Source organism: Gobio gobio, assembly GCF_949357685.1.
Source record: "Gobio gobio genome assembly, chromosome: 20".
Classification (NCBI taxonomy): domain Eukaryota; kingdom Metazoa; phylum Chordata; class Actinopteri; order Cypriniformes; family Gobionidae; genus Gobio; species Gobio gobio.
The window spans coordinates 21,329,899-21,347,650 of NC_137113.1; the positions used below are offsets into that span (position 1 = coordinate 21,329,899).

The following is a 17,752-nucleotide window of genomic DNA, read 5'->3' on the forward strand; positions in this document are numbered from 1 at the left end:
GGTCCATCTGCTGCAGAGATTCGCTTTGTGCCAGTTTTCAAACTCTGTTATTGTACTACCACATTGGTAGTAATTCTTGACTAGAGCAAATGGATTTTCCAAACCATGTCTTTATGCGATTTGGATTGGAAATCATTTCTGGAATATGATATTTTAGTCTTTTTTTCTTTTACTTTATGTAATATTATTTGTGTGCTGTGACTGTGGTGAGGTGTAAGTGTAAGTGTCAGGGGCCTCATGATATGATTGTTCTTTCTCTGTCAGCACACTTCCTGTCCTCAGGCCCCGAAGCTTTCTGCACTGACTAGTCCTGGCATGCTTTTACCAGTCTTTGGCTTTTATCTCTCCTAAGGCAAAACTATGAAGTGATTCTGGTTATTTACAGGCTTTAAAGGTACACTGTGTAACTTTTGGCCTTCTAGCTTAATGCATGCATTTTGTGAACATTGTTTTGGTTGCACTTTGGCTCTGTGTGACTGCGCGGATGAATATGGTTATCCTACTGCCCATAAAATATTCACTACTAAGCTAAGAGATATAAACAGTTTAGATGGAAAAGATCGTAAGCTGAATATCTGAAGATGCATCCATTAATAGACACTGTACTTCTTTGAAAATAAATTCCAGCATATTGACAGAACAAAAAAGTAAACTTAGCAGAGCTTACCCCCTTCTCATCTATAGTACTGCATCAGTTCCCTTTGACAAGAAATGCAACAAGAAATCAGCACAGTGAGTTTGAGAGTATCACCAAAATAAAACTAAATGATACAAAGTATGGTGACAACTGGCCGTATGACTACACTGCATACACAAACCAACAAAATTGTAAGCAGACACATCATGACAGTGTACTTTACCGAAGCAAATTAGCAACAGACACTTCTGCATTATAGACAGCGAACAGCAATCATGCCATTTTTGGACCACCACAAACAAACAATGTTGATAATAAATAATATCATTAGACCGACACAGCAGCCGATTAAATGCATTTAACAGGCCTTAATAAACTTATGATTTGGAAAATTTTTAACTATTATGCAGAATCACAGCAAATGGTCCAAGAATTGGTACATTTACAGATTGACCAGTAATTCTGCAGAGGGTGGAACGCGTCAACAACTCAGCGATAACAAGCCCCACTCATTTGGAGGGACGATATGGGGTCAATTTTCCTGTCATTTGAAATGAGTCTCTCATTGATTTGCCAAAGTGTTATGTGTAAAAATTCTAAATGGAGAAAATGGGCATCTACACAACACAAACTGAATAGGCAGATTTGATGGGTTTATTTCCTCAAAAAGATTTAGATGTTTATTGTCAATTTATGAATTTTTATTACAAAAGTTTTTACTTTTTAAACTGTTATTTAAAAGTTTGTAAATATTATCTATTTTATGATGATTTAATGGTGCTAGAGGGTCTTGGTTCCCCTCTGGTATAATAATTATAGTAACTATTATTATTATTATTATTATTTTGATAAAGAATTGTGTTTATTATTCTCTTATTTTTGTGTCATTGTTTTATTTCTTGTTTGCTAAAAAGAAAAGCCATTGTGTACATTGTTAATTGTACTGTCTGTGAACTACCTTTTGGGTTTGTTTGTTTGTTTGTTTGTTTGGTTTTTTACCAGAGATGGGTTAAGTTGTTAACCTGTTGAAGGTTGTATCTCTCCATGCCTTTCACTGTGGTCCTGTGTGGAAGAGGGATCCAGTCTTTCTTAAGGGGTCCCTGTGATCCAGAGGAGCCCCGCCTTTTGTTTCCCCATTACCCAGGAGTCAGGGAAGTGTGAAAAGTAGGGCGCAGGTCGGGGCTCTTTGTCCCCCTCGGCCAAATGAAAAGTGACAGACACCGGCCCCCTCTCTGTGCCTGTTAATTCAGGCCCCCAGTCCCGCAGAGTCTCTGGGAGCCACTAATTGCATCGAGACAAGCAGGAGCTAAGAGAGAGCAGACACATTATGTTATTAACGCTGGACAGAACCCAACACCAGCCATTTGAACGGGACAATCCTTAAAGGGATAGTTTACCCCCCAAAAAATAAAAAATTCTGTCATGATTTACTCACCCTCATTTAGTTCCAAATCTGAATGGCACAAAAGAAGATATTTTGAGTCTGATGACCATTGGTTTCCATTGTATGGACAAAACAACACTTTTCAAAATATCTTCTTTTATATTTCACAGAAGAAAGGTTTTGAACAAAATGAGGGTGAGCAAATGTTGACAGATATTTATTTTTGGGGTGAACTATCCCTTTAAGCAGCCTTCCAGACTTGAGAGCCGCCATTCTACATCTCCGCTCTCATACAGGGTCAGGGGTCACGCTCTCACAAGTCATGGTGCTAAGATGGAAGTGCAAAGGAATTTGAATATCACCCCGGTCCTCTCTTGCTTAATTGCTTGCTTGCTTTCTGGCACTGAGGAAGGAAACATGTCACAATGATGGATCTGAAATATTAATAAGTGTTCTTCTCTCTTCATTACAGCGTCTTAAACAAGAGGAGGCTTTAAAGAGGCCTTGAAGTCTTCATCAAGCTTGCATACTCTTCATCAGTCTACTTGCGTTCATCGCTAGTTGGTCACTTCGTTGTCTGAAAAGTGGCAGAGCACGGCACAACCAAGACAGCCATACAGCTTTGCATCTAAGCCAACATCATGAAAAGCACCTCCATGGTCGTCGTATTTGCCGTTTTGGGAGCTGCCGTCCTCCTCTCGCTGCCGGCTGAGGGTAAGACAGTTTGATTATTGTAAAGTGTCTACACTTGACCATTGCTTCCTTCTCAGTGGACCATTCAAATACTTGGAAGTAGATGCAGAGTGTCTGTTTTGAATCACAAACCCCTATAGCAAACAAAAATGTGTTTTTGATTGGTTTCGTTTGAGCGAGGGAAAAAGGCGAAAACTGGAGATGACTGAAAAGGTCGTCTGTTTTGTTTAATCTGGATGCACAATAGAAATGCAGCAGCAATTTATAATACAAACCAGACTAAAGCAGCAGGAGAATTGATTTTGTCGTATTTGGATGATACCCAGTGTTTGCAGAAGCCTCACTGCCTGTTTTAATGGATGGTGGCCTTTAAAAACATAGCAGGATAATGGCCTCGCTTTTTATTCTCATCAGGCCCCGAAAGCACAGAATCCGTCTCTTCACATTTGCGATGCATTAGCAAACAAACACTATCTGCCAAGATATTCATCTGAATTACATTATTTAATTTTATTGTTTTTATGCCCTTCTGATCTTCTCTCATATGGGTCGGCAGTAATGGAGACTTTGTTTCCATTTCAGGTAAATGCAGACATGAGGGACTGCACACTACTTTTCTCTCAAATGACTCGCATTATCAGAATGTAATGGCCCCTGTTAGACACTGGTGTGTGGCATTCATGTAGTCTTTAGGTAGTTCATTCATTCACTCAGCAGTGATTGTATTGGAGAATACACCTCTTTGGGTGTGTGGAGAGGCCGTTGGGGTCACATTTGGCTGCGCATAGAAACAATGGTTTGGGTGATTGGTTTGAAATTGTGAGTGTTTTTATATGTTAAGGAGAGGAATGGGGGAAGAGGGTGTCAATGAGCCAGATTGTAGATGTGTGTGTTTTAGGTGAATGCTGTTTTTCCTCTAGGCTTTTACACTAGTGTGTTAATGAAGGCAATAGTGTGAATGGAATTAGTGTTGAAGTGTTTGAGCAAAGCACAAAAAACGAAAGTTTTTTTTTTATTTAGAATTTTTTCAAAATTGGGGTATTTGCAAAATTGGTTTAGATATGGTAAATTAGGTTGATAAATGATCAAATAAGAGGAAAAACAAGTACACTTACATTTAAAAGTTCGGGTCAATTATATATTTTTTTAATGTTTTTGAAAGAAGTCTCTTATGCTTTTATTTGATCAAAAATACAGTAAAATCTTCAGTGTCACATTTATTAAATTTAAAGGAGTTATAGTATGCCCTTTTATGAAGTCTTTTGTTTCTGGGTTGTACTAGAATAGGTTTTCATGCTTAATAGTTAAAAAAAATGTGTTCTTTTTTTCACATATTTTACATTGCAGCAGCACCTCTCTTCCCAGTTTGTCACACATGCTCTGTTTAGTTCCTGTTTTGATGAAGCCCCTCCTTCTGAAATACGAAATGTGCTCTGATTGGTTAGCTGGCCCAGTGTGATTGGCAAACCGCTTTGAGCATGTTCCAGAAATGTCACACCCCTTACCATAGCCACGAGTTTCATCTGCTCAGGTGTATATATTAACAATGGCATTTTAAATACTAATTCGAGCCCAAATCAGACCCTGATAATGTTTACGAACAAGATGATCATTTGCGACACGGATTTTACAGGATATTTCAGAGTGGAAATTCCTAAGGTGAACAGTCTTACTAAAGCGAGAGCCCCGTAGCTTAACACTACATAAACACTGTAATGTTAGCTAGCAGGCTAGAGGAGCCAAACAGATTTGCCCTTTGTTTACATCGTAGCAACAACTTAACTTATAATGGGATAGGGATGGGTATCATTAAGGTTTTAACGGTATTACTACTCTTACCGATACTGCTTATCAATCCGGTACTTAAACGGTATTCTTATCGGTTCTTTTTGTTATATATTTTTTTTATTAAAAAAACCTAATTAAGAACAACACTGCTTTATAATCTGAAAAGTGAAATATCTAAAGCAAAAGAAAGCAATGTTTGAACAAAACAAATATAAAGCATCTATTTTTAAATGGACCAGTGCGCCGGCAATTTTTGTGTTTTATATGCATAAGATACAATATAAGAACAAAGAAACAAAGTGCAAGCAAAGTGCAAACAAATGTTAAATAAATACACAATAAAACAAAGACCCAAATTAAAATCAACAGTGCTTTTATTTCAAGAAGGTTTGCTAACATTAAAGGTCCCATGGCATGGCATTTTTCTATTATTTTATAGTGTTTTCTGAGGTGTACTTATATTATTAGTATGATTTTTACATCATAAAATGTCATAATTTAGAAATAAAAGGCATTTTTTCTATACTGCTGTTTGCCCTGTGGCTGAATGCCCTGCTTCAAGAGGCGTGTCTGCTGTGAGACTTCAGTAAAAACACCCACTGTTGTGATTGGCTGACATCTTTGCATTTTAAATGAGCGGAGGGGGCGTGGTTTAACGAGGCACGAGCAGGCACGAGTCTGCCAGAGAGACGGATGGACCTGTGTTCACTTCTCATCAGTTCTCTCAGCATGTCTCAGTTCAGGGTGAACTGTTGTAGTTACTAGCATATACTTCAGGTTATTAGTTTATTTCTAGTCGGAGGGGCTGTCACTCATGTCAGAAAGTTAGTAACTTTAGTAAATTATGGATCAGCGCTGACTCGAGACGCGAACCGTTTAGAACGATTCAGTCCGATTTGGTGAACTGGTTCGGTTCACTAAAAAGAACCGATTCAAAAGAATGATTCGTTCGCGAACCGGACATCACGGAGACGGAGCGATTGCTAACAAAGTTATTTATAGTAACTACTGAGTTGTGAGAGCGCTGTCAGTCAGCGCGAGTTTATTGTGTTTGTATCTGAGAGTTCTGAATAAACACGAGTCCCAGTCACACCGAGTCCTCTTCATCATTATTCTACCAACTTTGTAACACATGCAATGTACCATTACAGCGAGATGAACGAGTTAGTAAGTGTTGAGTATAGCATTATTTCTAGATATGTGTAGATATGTGATATCATATGAATAGCGTCATTGACGTGCATTGAGAAACGTTACACAGCGCAAACAAAGACACAACAGCTGTAATCGAATGTAACGTTAATCCAGTTTATTGTGGGGAAAGCTGGCTAGCCTAGCCGGATACCCTCACGCTTACCCCCCTTCTGCTTAATCTCACGCCGCGTTTGGCTCCTCCGCTGTGGGCCAGATGCAGTACTGGGGGTCGGGGATGTTGGAGGCCGAGCTTCGGCGTGCGTGAAGTTTATCTCTAAAGATGTGACTGCTGATGTTAAACAGAAAAGACTGCATGCACATTTTAGAACAGATAGACGCGACAAGGACGTACAAAAACACTGACTCACAAGATAGAAAACACGAAAACACCGTTCTGTCGGGAGAGAGAGAAGCCGCTGCGTGTCCACAAATAATAAATAATAAGCTACACATAAGAAATCAATGATCACAGATCAGAAGGAACTGAAGAAAGACTTCTGTTTTCATTTGTACATCCAAACACTGAGAAACTGCCAGTGTTCACTCTTTCACAAGTAACGTTAATGATCTCGAGTGTTTGCATGGGCGTGCCAGATTCTCTGGGCGGGGGAAAGGGAGGAAACCGTTCCTGCTTGGACGTCAAAGCAGGAGACTTCAGGATTGGCTCGTCTGGCCTGTCATTTTCTCAAAGGCAGAGAGAGACAGCCAGAACTCGGGTTTACACCGATCAACATTTCTATCCACTTGGGGACAATATTCAGGCTAGGGGAACTCATATTAATGTTGAAATACCTCATAAAATGAAAATTTCATGCCATGGGACCTTTAAGTAATACGGCCTACAAAGAAATCGAATAAAGTAATGCAATGTAAAATAACACTCCATAGTTTTCACTGTATAATTGATAGATGGTTTGATAATGCTTATTAAAGCTAAAGTTATTAATTCAAGAGCTGTGAATATTTTCTCTTTGCCTTTTGTTTAATTCACATTAATGGCTCAATCGTCACCAAGGTTTATTGGACGCTGCCCCTTTAAGACCGAATGCAGCTCTAATAATATTCTCCCATTTCTCCTGTTGTGTATTTGATGGTTTAGTCAACTTATAATAGGCTAGTGTACCTTTAATCAGAGTTTTTGGTGCATGTCATTATTGTAGACAAATTGCTATAGACAGCGTCTAAAATCTGATGCTTATCAATAGCTGAAAGCTTAACAAGTAAGCCAAAATATTCGATCAAGATGTTGGTGATGTTTAAAACTTTGTCAGTGACGGGTGCAGTTCTGTCTTGAGAACTGTGCCACGTTCTGTGTATGTTTGTGGGCACTGTGAGCCTAGCTATGAGTCAAAGTACACTTTGTTATGTAATATTTTGTTATGCAGTCAACAAGTTTTCCAGGCTACAAAACAGCACTCAGCAATTTTGTAGTGGTCCACCCTGGTGGCTTAAAAACAGTAGATTCATTGTTTACATTTGATTCATGATCAGAGTTGCCCACTGATGTCATGAGGTCTTACTATTTGTTTCTGTTTAGTTCTTTGAAGTTTATTTTTCTAAGTGCCTTTCTATTTCAGGGAATGATATCTTGGAGTCATAAACACTGTCTATGCTTGGCAACACGAAAGCCATGGGAGAGAGCTTTTCTTGCTATCAAGAATTAGAGTTACGCCTCTGCGGAGTCTGTTAGGGGAAAAAACAGATCGAAAGATATTAAGAAGTTTAAATTACTATGTCAAAGCTCACAACCCCATTACCTCCTTTTAGAGATAAGCTCGTAATATTGTATACAAAAGGAAATGACCAAGTCAAATCAAAGTCTTTGGGGTGGGAATGCATTTTCCCTCTGTTGTTTGGTACTACAGTTTAAAAGTTATTTTTGTTCACTGCACTGACACAGTTTTAACCTTACAATTGTTTGGAGTGGTCACTGTCTGCTTGTTAGGCTCTTTAAATATATTCTTCCTTCTGCTGTGCCCCTCCCAGTAAAGGAACAAAAGAAGAAATGGGTGCTGGCTGCTGGCAGCAATTTCTCTCACTCGTAAAGTCAACCAGAGCCTTTAAAACCAAAGGTAACTACCCTCGGTCATTGCAAAGGTTCCTGTTAAATGGTGAGGGAGACTGGAGTGCCAATGAGAACAAGACAGGCTGAGAGTTGAACTGCAGATGAATGCTGCCGAGCGTGTTTTGTTGTTTTTTCCCCCACTTCTTTGTGAAATCTGATCTGAGGGCAGGTCAACGTCTTGACACAGAATAATCTCTCCTGACTGCATATAGCGGCATGTTCTTCTGAGAAATGTCATGTCATTCAACACATTTAACACAGGCTTTCAATCCTGGAGCTAATAAATGAACTATGGAATGTTCTGCCTTCAGTGGAGAAGGTGAGGTTGAGCACTTATAGGTTGAGCCTCATTGGACAGGAAAACTGGCAGCAGGAAGATCTAGTTACTCGCATGTAAGGAAACCCAAGTAGGCTGAAATATAACAATCAAATTGAGGCATTTTTATTTATACAGAAAATTCGCAGAGATTGTTTTAATATTGAGCTCCCCACTAGATTGGTTTTCTATCTTTAGTTTGGTTTAGTTTTTTTCTCCAATGGATCTTTCCCCAGGATCTTTTAGCATGAATGTATTAAATACAAATCTCAAATTTACTTGTAGCATTTAATCATTTTTTTTAGTTTTTGTGTTTTTATTTGATTTTTGTCCATGTATTGGCTGATGGCCACAACATGCTTATTAATATTAGTTTTGAATAAATCACTTGCTTCAGTGTCCCTGTGCCCTCATTTCCCATCTTGCACTGCTCTACCACGCTGGGCCGTTCGCCCGGGTCCCACTACAGGAAGCTTGTTGAGTCTATTGTCGGTGCTGTGAGTTTCCCTGACACTTTAACTATTTCCTGTATTACGCTGTCTGACAGGTAGCGAGCTAAATATGCCAAATGCGTGCTGCTCTCCAGGAAATGATCATTACTGTCTGACAATGAAGGCCTGTGCTGGTGTGCGTGACTCTGCCTTTCCTTGTTTTTGTAGACCACAGGTTCTGAAGCATTTGAATAGAGGACTATGACAAGCTTCTGTACGCTGACATGCATACATATAGCGAGCATATGTTCAGCGGTGCGGTGCAGGGGCCTGTTAAAGGCGGTCTGAACTCTCACTTTTACTGCTTGCTGTTGGGTACTTGGCTCTAGAGGTGTCTCCAAGCCCATTAGAGCTTTACTTTCATAAAGGCAGCCAACTTTATTGGTCTGTGTCAGGCAGGCCGTTGTTTTCCACATGTTCCCTTTTTTTCTTTCCCCTCATTCCATTTTTAACAAGCTGGTGTTCAAATAGTGCTGGATTATTACGTGTTGGGGGATTTGGCCCTGAAATGGGAGCCCATGTGATAATTATAATGATCGTTATTAAAGAGATGAAAGTAAATAAATAATAATGGCAGGTTCAGGTTAACTGCCACTTAAAGCTTAAGTCGTTTCTGCCAACCCACAACCTACAGCCCGGCCTTTCCTCATTGTTCGGTTACTTTTTGTTGTGAACGTGTACATATTTGAATGAATAACCGGTGTAGGAATTAAATAAATGTCTCTAATATCTAAGCCTCTCACAGAAGGGCAAACCTCCTACATGTCATCCCTCAAGGGGACATGATTCACATGTTATTTTGATGTGTCTAATGGATACCCAGTGATGTATTTTGGAACAAGGACATCTTGGAGGGTTTTTGTGTTTTTATTTACCCTCTCCTACGTTTCTGCTGCAGACACTGTGAGACTGTCATGAAGACTAGTGTCTTGATTATAGGCTTGTGAGCCAAACGCCCTCGTAGAGACTTGGCTGGCTCGTTGCATCATTTCCTGTTAAGTCTTACTGCAGTGCTGTGAAATAATAGCTACAACACTGAGAACACATGGATTTGTCATTCCTCCACAAAGTGTGCTACTTTTCTGTCTGTACTTTAAAAATGTTCATGCAGAACAGCTTCTTTGCAATCTTTCTGACACTTTTGTGCTTTACAGAAACCAGAAGCAGCTAGCATAGCCTGTTCATCAAGGTGTGTGAAGTCTGTGAAGCACTCATATTCTCTGCTCGCCTCTTGACCAGCTTCCTATTACAGCTTCAATAGGGACTCTGAGCTGCCTACTCTACCCTTTGTTTTAATAGGGTCAAACCACAGATGTTTACCCTGGAGTTAAAGCTTCAGCTACTGCCTCATCTTACGCTGACGAAGTCTTCAAGCAGCACAATGTCATGATATAGTGGGCCCTAAAAATTATCTGGACACTACCATATTACAAAAAAGTAATTGCATTTTATAGAAATCAAAACAAGTGGCCTTTATTTTAAAGATGGATGGCACACTTTTCAGTCAAGACATTTTTATTATTATTTTTGTCATTATTCAAAATGGAGACCAACATCCAAACGTCTTAGACACTTTCTGGTTGTCAAGTTTTGTGGAACAGTTAATATGATGGACGGATATTCTGTTATGATGCCTTTTTGAACTTGAGGGAAACTGACTGGAAAACATCCATGACAAATGACCTTGAGACCACAAAAGAAGATCTTTTGAAGAATATTTAAGCTGTTTCTGTCTATGTAATTTAAGTCAGTGGGATCACAACATTGGTTCCCTTTCATTGTCATTGGGTGAACTACAAGAAAACTTGCTCATGAAAGTTAGTTTGTGTAATAGCATCATTTTTTTTATATGCCACTTGGTTTGATATTTCATGCAATGACAGTCAGACGTTTTTAAGTGTGACTTATGCCGGTACACATTGTACGATTTTGGACTGTCCCAGATGAAAGATGACCAATCGTGGTGATTTCTGTGGTCGTGGCTCCTAAACGGTGGTCATACGTTGTACAGTGAGAGAGGTGCAATGGCGTCCGTTGTCACGGTCTTGCGACCAAAGATAGCCTGCGATCATTTTCTGACACATTCAGAACTTTTGCATGTTTAGTGTTTGCTGCTACGACGTACGTCTACTGACTAGCCAATAAAAATGCAACATAAAATGGCGTATTGATCAGCCCAACATGATGCTAAAACTTAAAAACCATTTGCAAAATTGGCATGCCAAGTTGGCCTCTTTCAGTTCCTCCTCTTTTTTTCAGCGCACTTAAAAATACCACGACGGCCAAGGTGCGATTCATCTTGCTCTATTTGTTTACCACTAGCGCATGCTGATGACGCTTTATTCTTCTATACTAACTTGCGTCGTAGCCTACAATTCAATAGGTGTCATCATCACACAGTCTGCATACATGTTGTAACCACGTTTGTGTGATTTAGTTATGATCTTATAGGATTGCTAAAAAATCACAGTCTGTTCAAAGTGTACAAATATGTTTGGGCGCACTGTGATAAACTACAAGCTGCTTTACCCATTTACACAGTGAGATTGGTGATTGGCTTCACCTGTTGCTTGGGGCTCGTGAGCGTGCTCCACAGCACCTACACTGATTAAACGTGTAACTGTAGAGTCCTGTGTATATGTTTGGGCCGACTGTATGGAAAATGGAGTCGAAGTGTCTCTTTAAAAGGCTGGCGCTGGAGTCTGAACTGAGCTGCCTACAGGCTGGGAGAATGCGGTCAGCAGGACTCATTACTGCCTGAGTACTGCCAGACCTCAGACTCCACGGTGACGGCGAGCCACAATCAAGCACACATGTAGGAGCACGGCGATGCTCTGTAGATCCTTCTCTCCGAGCCAAGGAAAAAACGCAGAGAACGAGCAAATGTATTCAGTGGCTTCGTAATGTCAATGAATCACTTGGTGCCTCAGAGGTACTTCAGAGGAGATAGTGCAACATGTCCCATCTGCTCTGATTTAGTAAACCTTCTGGCTCAAAACCTGTTTTATGCGTTTCAGCCTAGATAACATTCCTGAGCCCTGCGGTTGTTTGTGTGCCGCTGTTGTGGTTGCGGGAATTTAGCTCGCGCTTATCTGCGCATTGTAGCTGTTAGGACGTGTAGGGCTCAACACATCATAACAGATTAGCCTGCCTTTTACAGTCGCTCTTAAAAGCAGCCTGTGTTTCTGACTACGCCGTTCGCATTCCTTCAATTTACTGGCCTCTCGCTGAGAGCAGGGATTTCAGAGGAATATTTTCTTTCTCTCTTTTTCCTGTCTCTATTCCACCATGTTTATGTTACCGGTTTCCACCTCCATTATCACACTGGGCCCTGTGTGACAGCAACGGCGCCTGGACTAAACTGTGAAGTGATCAAAGATATTACATCAAATGCTTTCGCCGTGTATTTTGCATTTTGTCGAAATGGACTGTGCCATGGGACAACTTCATGGCTTCAAACTAACATTTCTCATCTGCAAAAACTGCACTATGACACATAAACAGAAGATTTATATCGCTGGCTATTGCAGGAAAGCAGCATATGAATGGACTGACTCATACACCAGGAGACAAAGTATTACATGAAAAGAAAAAGAAAAGAAACAACAGAGCGGACTCGAGAGTGTTTGATCAGTCTCCAGAGCTCGTGCCACTCGACCCGGTCTTCAACCTCATATTTACACACCATAATCCTGTCTCTTGTGTTCCTAATCTGGTCTTTTACTTTCCCTTCTAATCCCACTTCTCACCATTTCACCTTCAGGCCATTCAACAGAATGTTTCATGACACATTCTTTTGTAAGCAATGTTCCACAAATTGACTTGGTGTTGAGTAACATCTTATCGTGTTTGACACATCTGTTCCAGGATCCCTCTCAATAAAACTGATTATAGACACTGTATTGTCAAGCACACTTTCGTTCATGGCCTGAGCATGATGTTTTTCCACTCGTATCATTTCAAGTCCCTGGGTGAATCTCATGAAACATGCCCAGGTCATATTTCAGCCCATGATCAAAATGAAAGAGAAAAAAAGCCTTAGATTTTTAAATGGCTGTTAATTATATTAAATATACCTAATGTATTATACTATATTGATATATTTAAATTATGCAGATTATTTATGCATGGGGGTTTTATGTTGGTTTAAATAAAAATATTATATTATGGTATTTGTTTTTACTGTAATACAATATTTTTTATTGGCTTAAAAAAAGGCTTATTTTATTTATCCAACATCTAATTTCTTTATTTGTGTGTTTGTGTCCATGTTTTTCTATCCCGGTGGGGACTTCAACCTAAATGGGGACTCATGTCACCGTGGGGACCTAAATTGAGGTCCCCATGAGGAAACAAGCTTATAAATCTTACATGTTTTCTGCCATGGGTAGGTTTATGGTTGGGTTAGTGTAAGGGGATAGAATATACAGTTTGTACAGTATAACTCACCCCACATGGTCACCCCACTACTTCTGCTATTCTGTTCTGCCCTTTATGCACTTTCTCTGTGTCGCAGATATAGTCCATATTTCCAAATTGCTTCTGTCCGCATAGAAGCAGCTGTGACTGCACTTAAAATACAGATTTAGGAGTTCCTGCTTATTGACATGACCTTCTTTATTGATTGTACTTAATATGAATATAGACATACTGAAGCAACATCTGATTAGGAATAATGTATTTATATGAGACGAGTTGTGATTCACTGAATTGTGGGATTCTCCTGTAGATGTTTAACAAGCGGTTTGTTTATTTTCTTCCTCCGAACACTATTGTGCCACGTCCTCTTCATTCCCCCAGCTGATATCAGCTCTCAGGGTTTAAAGCATCCTGGCTCCTCGCTTCTGTGTTATCAGACTGTTTATCACTTTAGTGGTCTCCACCCCAGCTGATATGTCTGGAGGTGTTGCTGTCGTGTAACTCTCCTGATAGCAGGTAAGATCTGCCTGCTGGACGGAGTTTGCGTTTATATTTGTTTGGATTTGTGTCTCCTGGTCATTTACTATTTAATATTTATGCTAATATTCAAAGAGAGAGAGATAGTATGTCTAAAGGAGTCTTAAGATGTGGGATGGGTCTGAAGCACAGCTTCAGTAATGAGATCCTAGGTGTGGAATGTAGTGTTTTACTAAACAGCAGCATGACTGTTTTAGTGTGGGCTTATTTTGACTGGGTTTAGGCCTGCCCAGACCTGCAGTACAAGCAGCAGGGATCTAAGAGGAAGCACCCACAGCAATACTAAACACATGAGTCTTTGTGCCTGAGGCAATATGCACCCTGTCTGTCTGCGACAAATGCTAACACACTCAGACGGATCAGGTTACAGCACAGAGAAATCTAAGTTTCTCTCTCTCTTTGTCCCAGTTTTCAATCCTTATCTCCCTCTTTTACTCACAGTCTATGGTGATCTGTTTTCCTCACTCCCACCTATTTATCTAAGATCCCTAGATTCCCTGCAGTATAATTCAGCATAGACCGAAGGGAATAACAGGGGATTTGTGTTCATGTGGCTGTGATTTGGTTGTGATTTTTTTTTTTTTTCATTTTTCTTTTCTTACACGTCATCAGAGAAGAGATGTGATTCTGATTAAAGATTATGAGGGCACATTGAATTTGAAAGGTGTCATGACAAGGATTTTTTGTTACTATTTTTTACTATGTTCCTTTAGGTTCACTTGTAGCATATTTATTTTTTTGCATGTGTATGTGGAAAATGTTTTTTTTAAACCTTAGTTCATTCTGATCCTCTGTCTGAAAGGGGTGGCTCTTTTAAGGCTTGTCAGTAAATGGCCACTGTTAGGATTGGCTAACATCATTGCATAAAGAACAGTATTAACGCCCACTCACTATTGCACGTAAATGTCGAAACATTATACAGATAAAACTGCATTGTGAGACAAAGCATTGTGAAATAATTTACATATGATTTGCGATGTCAGATCGAATACAGCCTATTGCTGCCGTCAACAAAAGTTTCTTTGCGAACTGTTAACTGTTATTATAATGTCAAAGTGATTATAATGGGTTCTATTTGCTTTTAATTAAATAAATGCTTTGTTTATAATGAGAAGGATGTTTTAAGCTCTGAAACTTGCAGGATGTTTTAATGGTACAAAGACCTCAATCAAAAGATAAAGGCCAATTAGATTTCTCATGTTATGACCCATTTAAAGAAAATAATGATGTGCACAAATAAATCATTTATAATAAATACTGCAATATTCCAATAAAAAAGATAGTCTATTTTGATTTCATGGTGACATATTAATGATATGGTTGGCGTGATTCAATGTGTAAATATTGAGCCTTAATAATGAAGCTATTGGAGACTAAAAATCTGATTTCCCCTATTTCAACCCTTCTAGGTGGGCAGAACCCAGACTACATGCTTCACGGCACCGGGGTCAAGCCCGGATCGGATCCAAAGAGACAGACAGGGGACGGATCCACCGTGGCTCCCGAGGATGCTGCCCGCTTCCTTAGCTGCTATTGCTCGGGCCACTGCCCCGAAGATGCTACAAACAACACCTGCGAGTGAGTACACCATGTGCTTTTCCTGCCGCTCACACCAGCTACTTTCAACTTCCTCTAACTGGTCATCTAAATCACACACACTGTGATTAAATGGTCTTTGTGTGTTTACACAGGACGAACGGCCAGTGTTTTGCTATCATACAGGAAGATGAGCACGGTGAGGCTATCCTCACCTCCGGCTGCATGAAGTATGAGGGCTCCCACTTCCAGTGCAAGGTAATACATAAATAGGAAGTGAAGAGAAAAGATGTTTAAGTGCTGAGGCATTATGAATGACTGAATGTGGTTATTGTTGTCCAGGACTCCCCTAATGCTCAGACTAGACGGACTATCGAGTGTTGTTCCACAGATTTCTGTAATAGAGACCTTCAGCCCACACTTCCACCTCCTGTTCCAGAAAGTAAGTGGCACGTCCCTTAATAACCTAAAAATAATAAAGATATGTATATGTGTGTGTGTATATACACTTCCATTCAAAAATACAGTAAAAACAGTAATATTGTTACAAAATTTTAAATAACTTTTTTTAATTTGAATGTTTTAAAATGCAATTCCTTTGATGGCAAAGCTGAATTTTTAGCAGCCATTACTCAAGTCTCCTTTTAATATGCTGATTTGGTGTTGAAGAAATATTTCTTGTTATCGGTGATGAAAATTGTTGACTGTGATCTTATTGTAATCCAGAGCCTCCATTATGGAACGCCCACTTGCTGGCCTTTCTGATATCCGTGATAGTGTGTTGCTTCACTTTGGTGGCCATTACTGTGGTGTGTTACTACAGGTGAGACTTTATTTTCATAATGACATGTTTATCCAGCTGAAATGAATGAAAGATGCACCTCAGTCTGTTAATTATTGACCAGCGTACTGATAACACTCGCACAGGCACACCTGTTTAAGATGATAGTCAAGGGAATTTAGCACCTTTTGTGCTTGATCGTAATGCATGGATATATACTGTTGCTCTTAGTAATAAGTTACTGATCCCTTTGTGGAACAGCTTCTGTGATGTAACATTGTATTGTATAGGTGATGATATACTCGCTGTGGCTGTTTGATCAGGTATAAGCTACAGACGGGACGGAGGCGGTACCAAAGAGATCTGGAGAAGGATGAGGCCTTCATCCCTGTAGGAGAGTCTCTCAAAGATCTCATTAGTCAGTCAAGCACTGGCTCTGGTTCAGGGCTCCCCCTGCTGGTGAGGCACCGTTTCTGAACAAGTTTTTTCATAAAAAGAACAGGGTTTGAAAGGTCATTGGAAATAGGAAATATCAGAGAATTTTAAACTGATTTACGGTTATGAAAATGAATAAAATGTTTAAAAAGTCAGGAAAAGGTCATAGAAATGGCTTTATTTATTTTATGCTTATGGGAACCCTTGAAGAATAAATTGTTTTGCAACTTGTTTCAATGGTTAAGAACCATTCAATATTTTGAGTTGAATTGCCCAATTCTCTCTATTCGCAGGTCCAGCGCACCATCGCTAAACAAATTCAGATGGTACGTCAAATTGGAAAGGGGAGGTATGGAGAAGTGTGGCTCGGTCGCTGGAGAGGAGAAAAGGTGGCGGTGAAAGTGTTCTTTACCCGTGAAGAGGCCAGTTGGTTCAGAGAGACCGAGATTTACCAAACGGTGCTCATGAGACACGAGAATATACTCGGTAGGTTCCATCACAAAAAAACGCCAAAGACACCTAGTAGGGACTTTCACAGACAGGGCTAAGATTAGGCCAGGACTAGACCTTAGTTCAATTAGGGCATTTAAGTAGCTTTTATAAACATGCCATAGAAAAAAACCTTACTGATGTGCATCTTGAGACAAAAAAAATGGTACTGACATATTTTAAGATATATTTTAAGTTCAAGTTGCTTTCAGTTAAAACTACTCAAACATGCATTTTAGTCTGGGACTAGATGTAAGCCTTGTCTGTGGAACTGGGGGATTGTGTATATAATCGAGTGTTGAATTTTTATAATTTGATATGTTACTTGCATTGCAAAACCATTAGAATATTAGAATAAACCTTATTAATGTAGAGAGTCAAATACATTGCAATACTGTATATTTAATTTATAATTTAATATGGAGGGACGATGAAACATTTAGCTGGTTTAAAGGATTAGGTCACTTCAGAATTAAAATTTCCTGATAATCTACTCACCCCTTGTCATCCAAGATGTGTTTCTTTTGTTTTTTGAGAAAAACATTCCATTCCATATAGTGCACCTCAACAGGGTCCAACAGGTTGAATTGGACATACTGGAACACAATTCAATCAAATTACAGTTTCAGTGCAGCTTCAAAGGGCTCTACACTTCTTAGCCGAGGAATAAGGGTCTTATCTAGAGAAACGATCAGTAATTTTAATTTTTTTTTTTAAACAAAAATGTATATACTTTTTAACCACAAATGCTTGTCTTGCACTAGCGTGCACGACTTCACACATTATGTAATCACGTTGGAAAGGTCACACGTGACGTGACGAGTACCGCTCCAGTGTTTACACAGGGAGCGTGCAAAGACGAAGTCAAACGCCCTTTGCAAAAAAAAGGTAAAAAAACGCTTTTGAAGTTGAGGAGAAAATTACAGTTTTTCGCCCTACCCTACCCTGTTTTAACCGGAGTACACAGACAAACATCACGTCACACAT

The 17,752-nt window shown here is 39.6% G+C and overlaps 1 protein-coding gene across 3 annotated transcripts in view; it reads left to right on the forward strand.

Annotated features, from left to right (window-relative positions):
• The window catches only part of bmpr1ab (bone morphogenetic protein receptor, type IAb), a 38,955-nt gene that overhangs the window by 17,362 nt on the left and 3,841 nt on the right, over nucleotides 1-17,752 (forward strand). For all 3 annotated transcript variants that reach the window (XM_079801001.1, XM_079801003.1, XM_079801002.1), the window contains 7 exons: nucleotides 2,494-2,735; nucleotides 14,934-15,102; nucleotides 15,216-15,318; nucleotides 15,403-15,502; nucleotides 15,787-15,883; nucleotides 16,165-16,300; nucleotides 16,570-16,762. In XM_079801001.1, coding sequence (XP_079657127.1) covers nucleotides 2,663-2,735; nucleotides 14,934-15,102; nucleotides 15,216-15,318; nucleotides 15,403-15,502; nucleotides 15,787-15,883; nucleotides 16,165-16,300; nucleotides 16,570-16,762 — 871 coding nt within the window. In that variant the 5' untranslated portion in view covers nucleotides 2,494-2,662. The remainder of the gene's footprint in view (nucleotides 1-2,493; nucleotides 2,736-14,933; nucleotides 15,103-15,215; nucleotides 15,319-15,402; nucleotides 15,503-15,786; nucleotides 15,884-16,164; nucleotides 16,301-16,569; nucleotides 16,763-17,752) is intronic.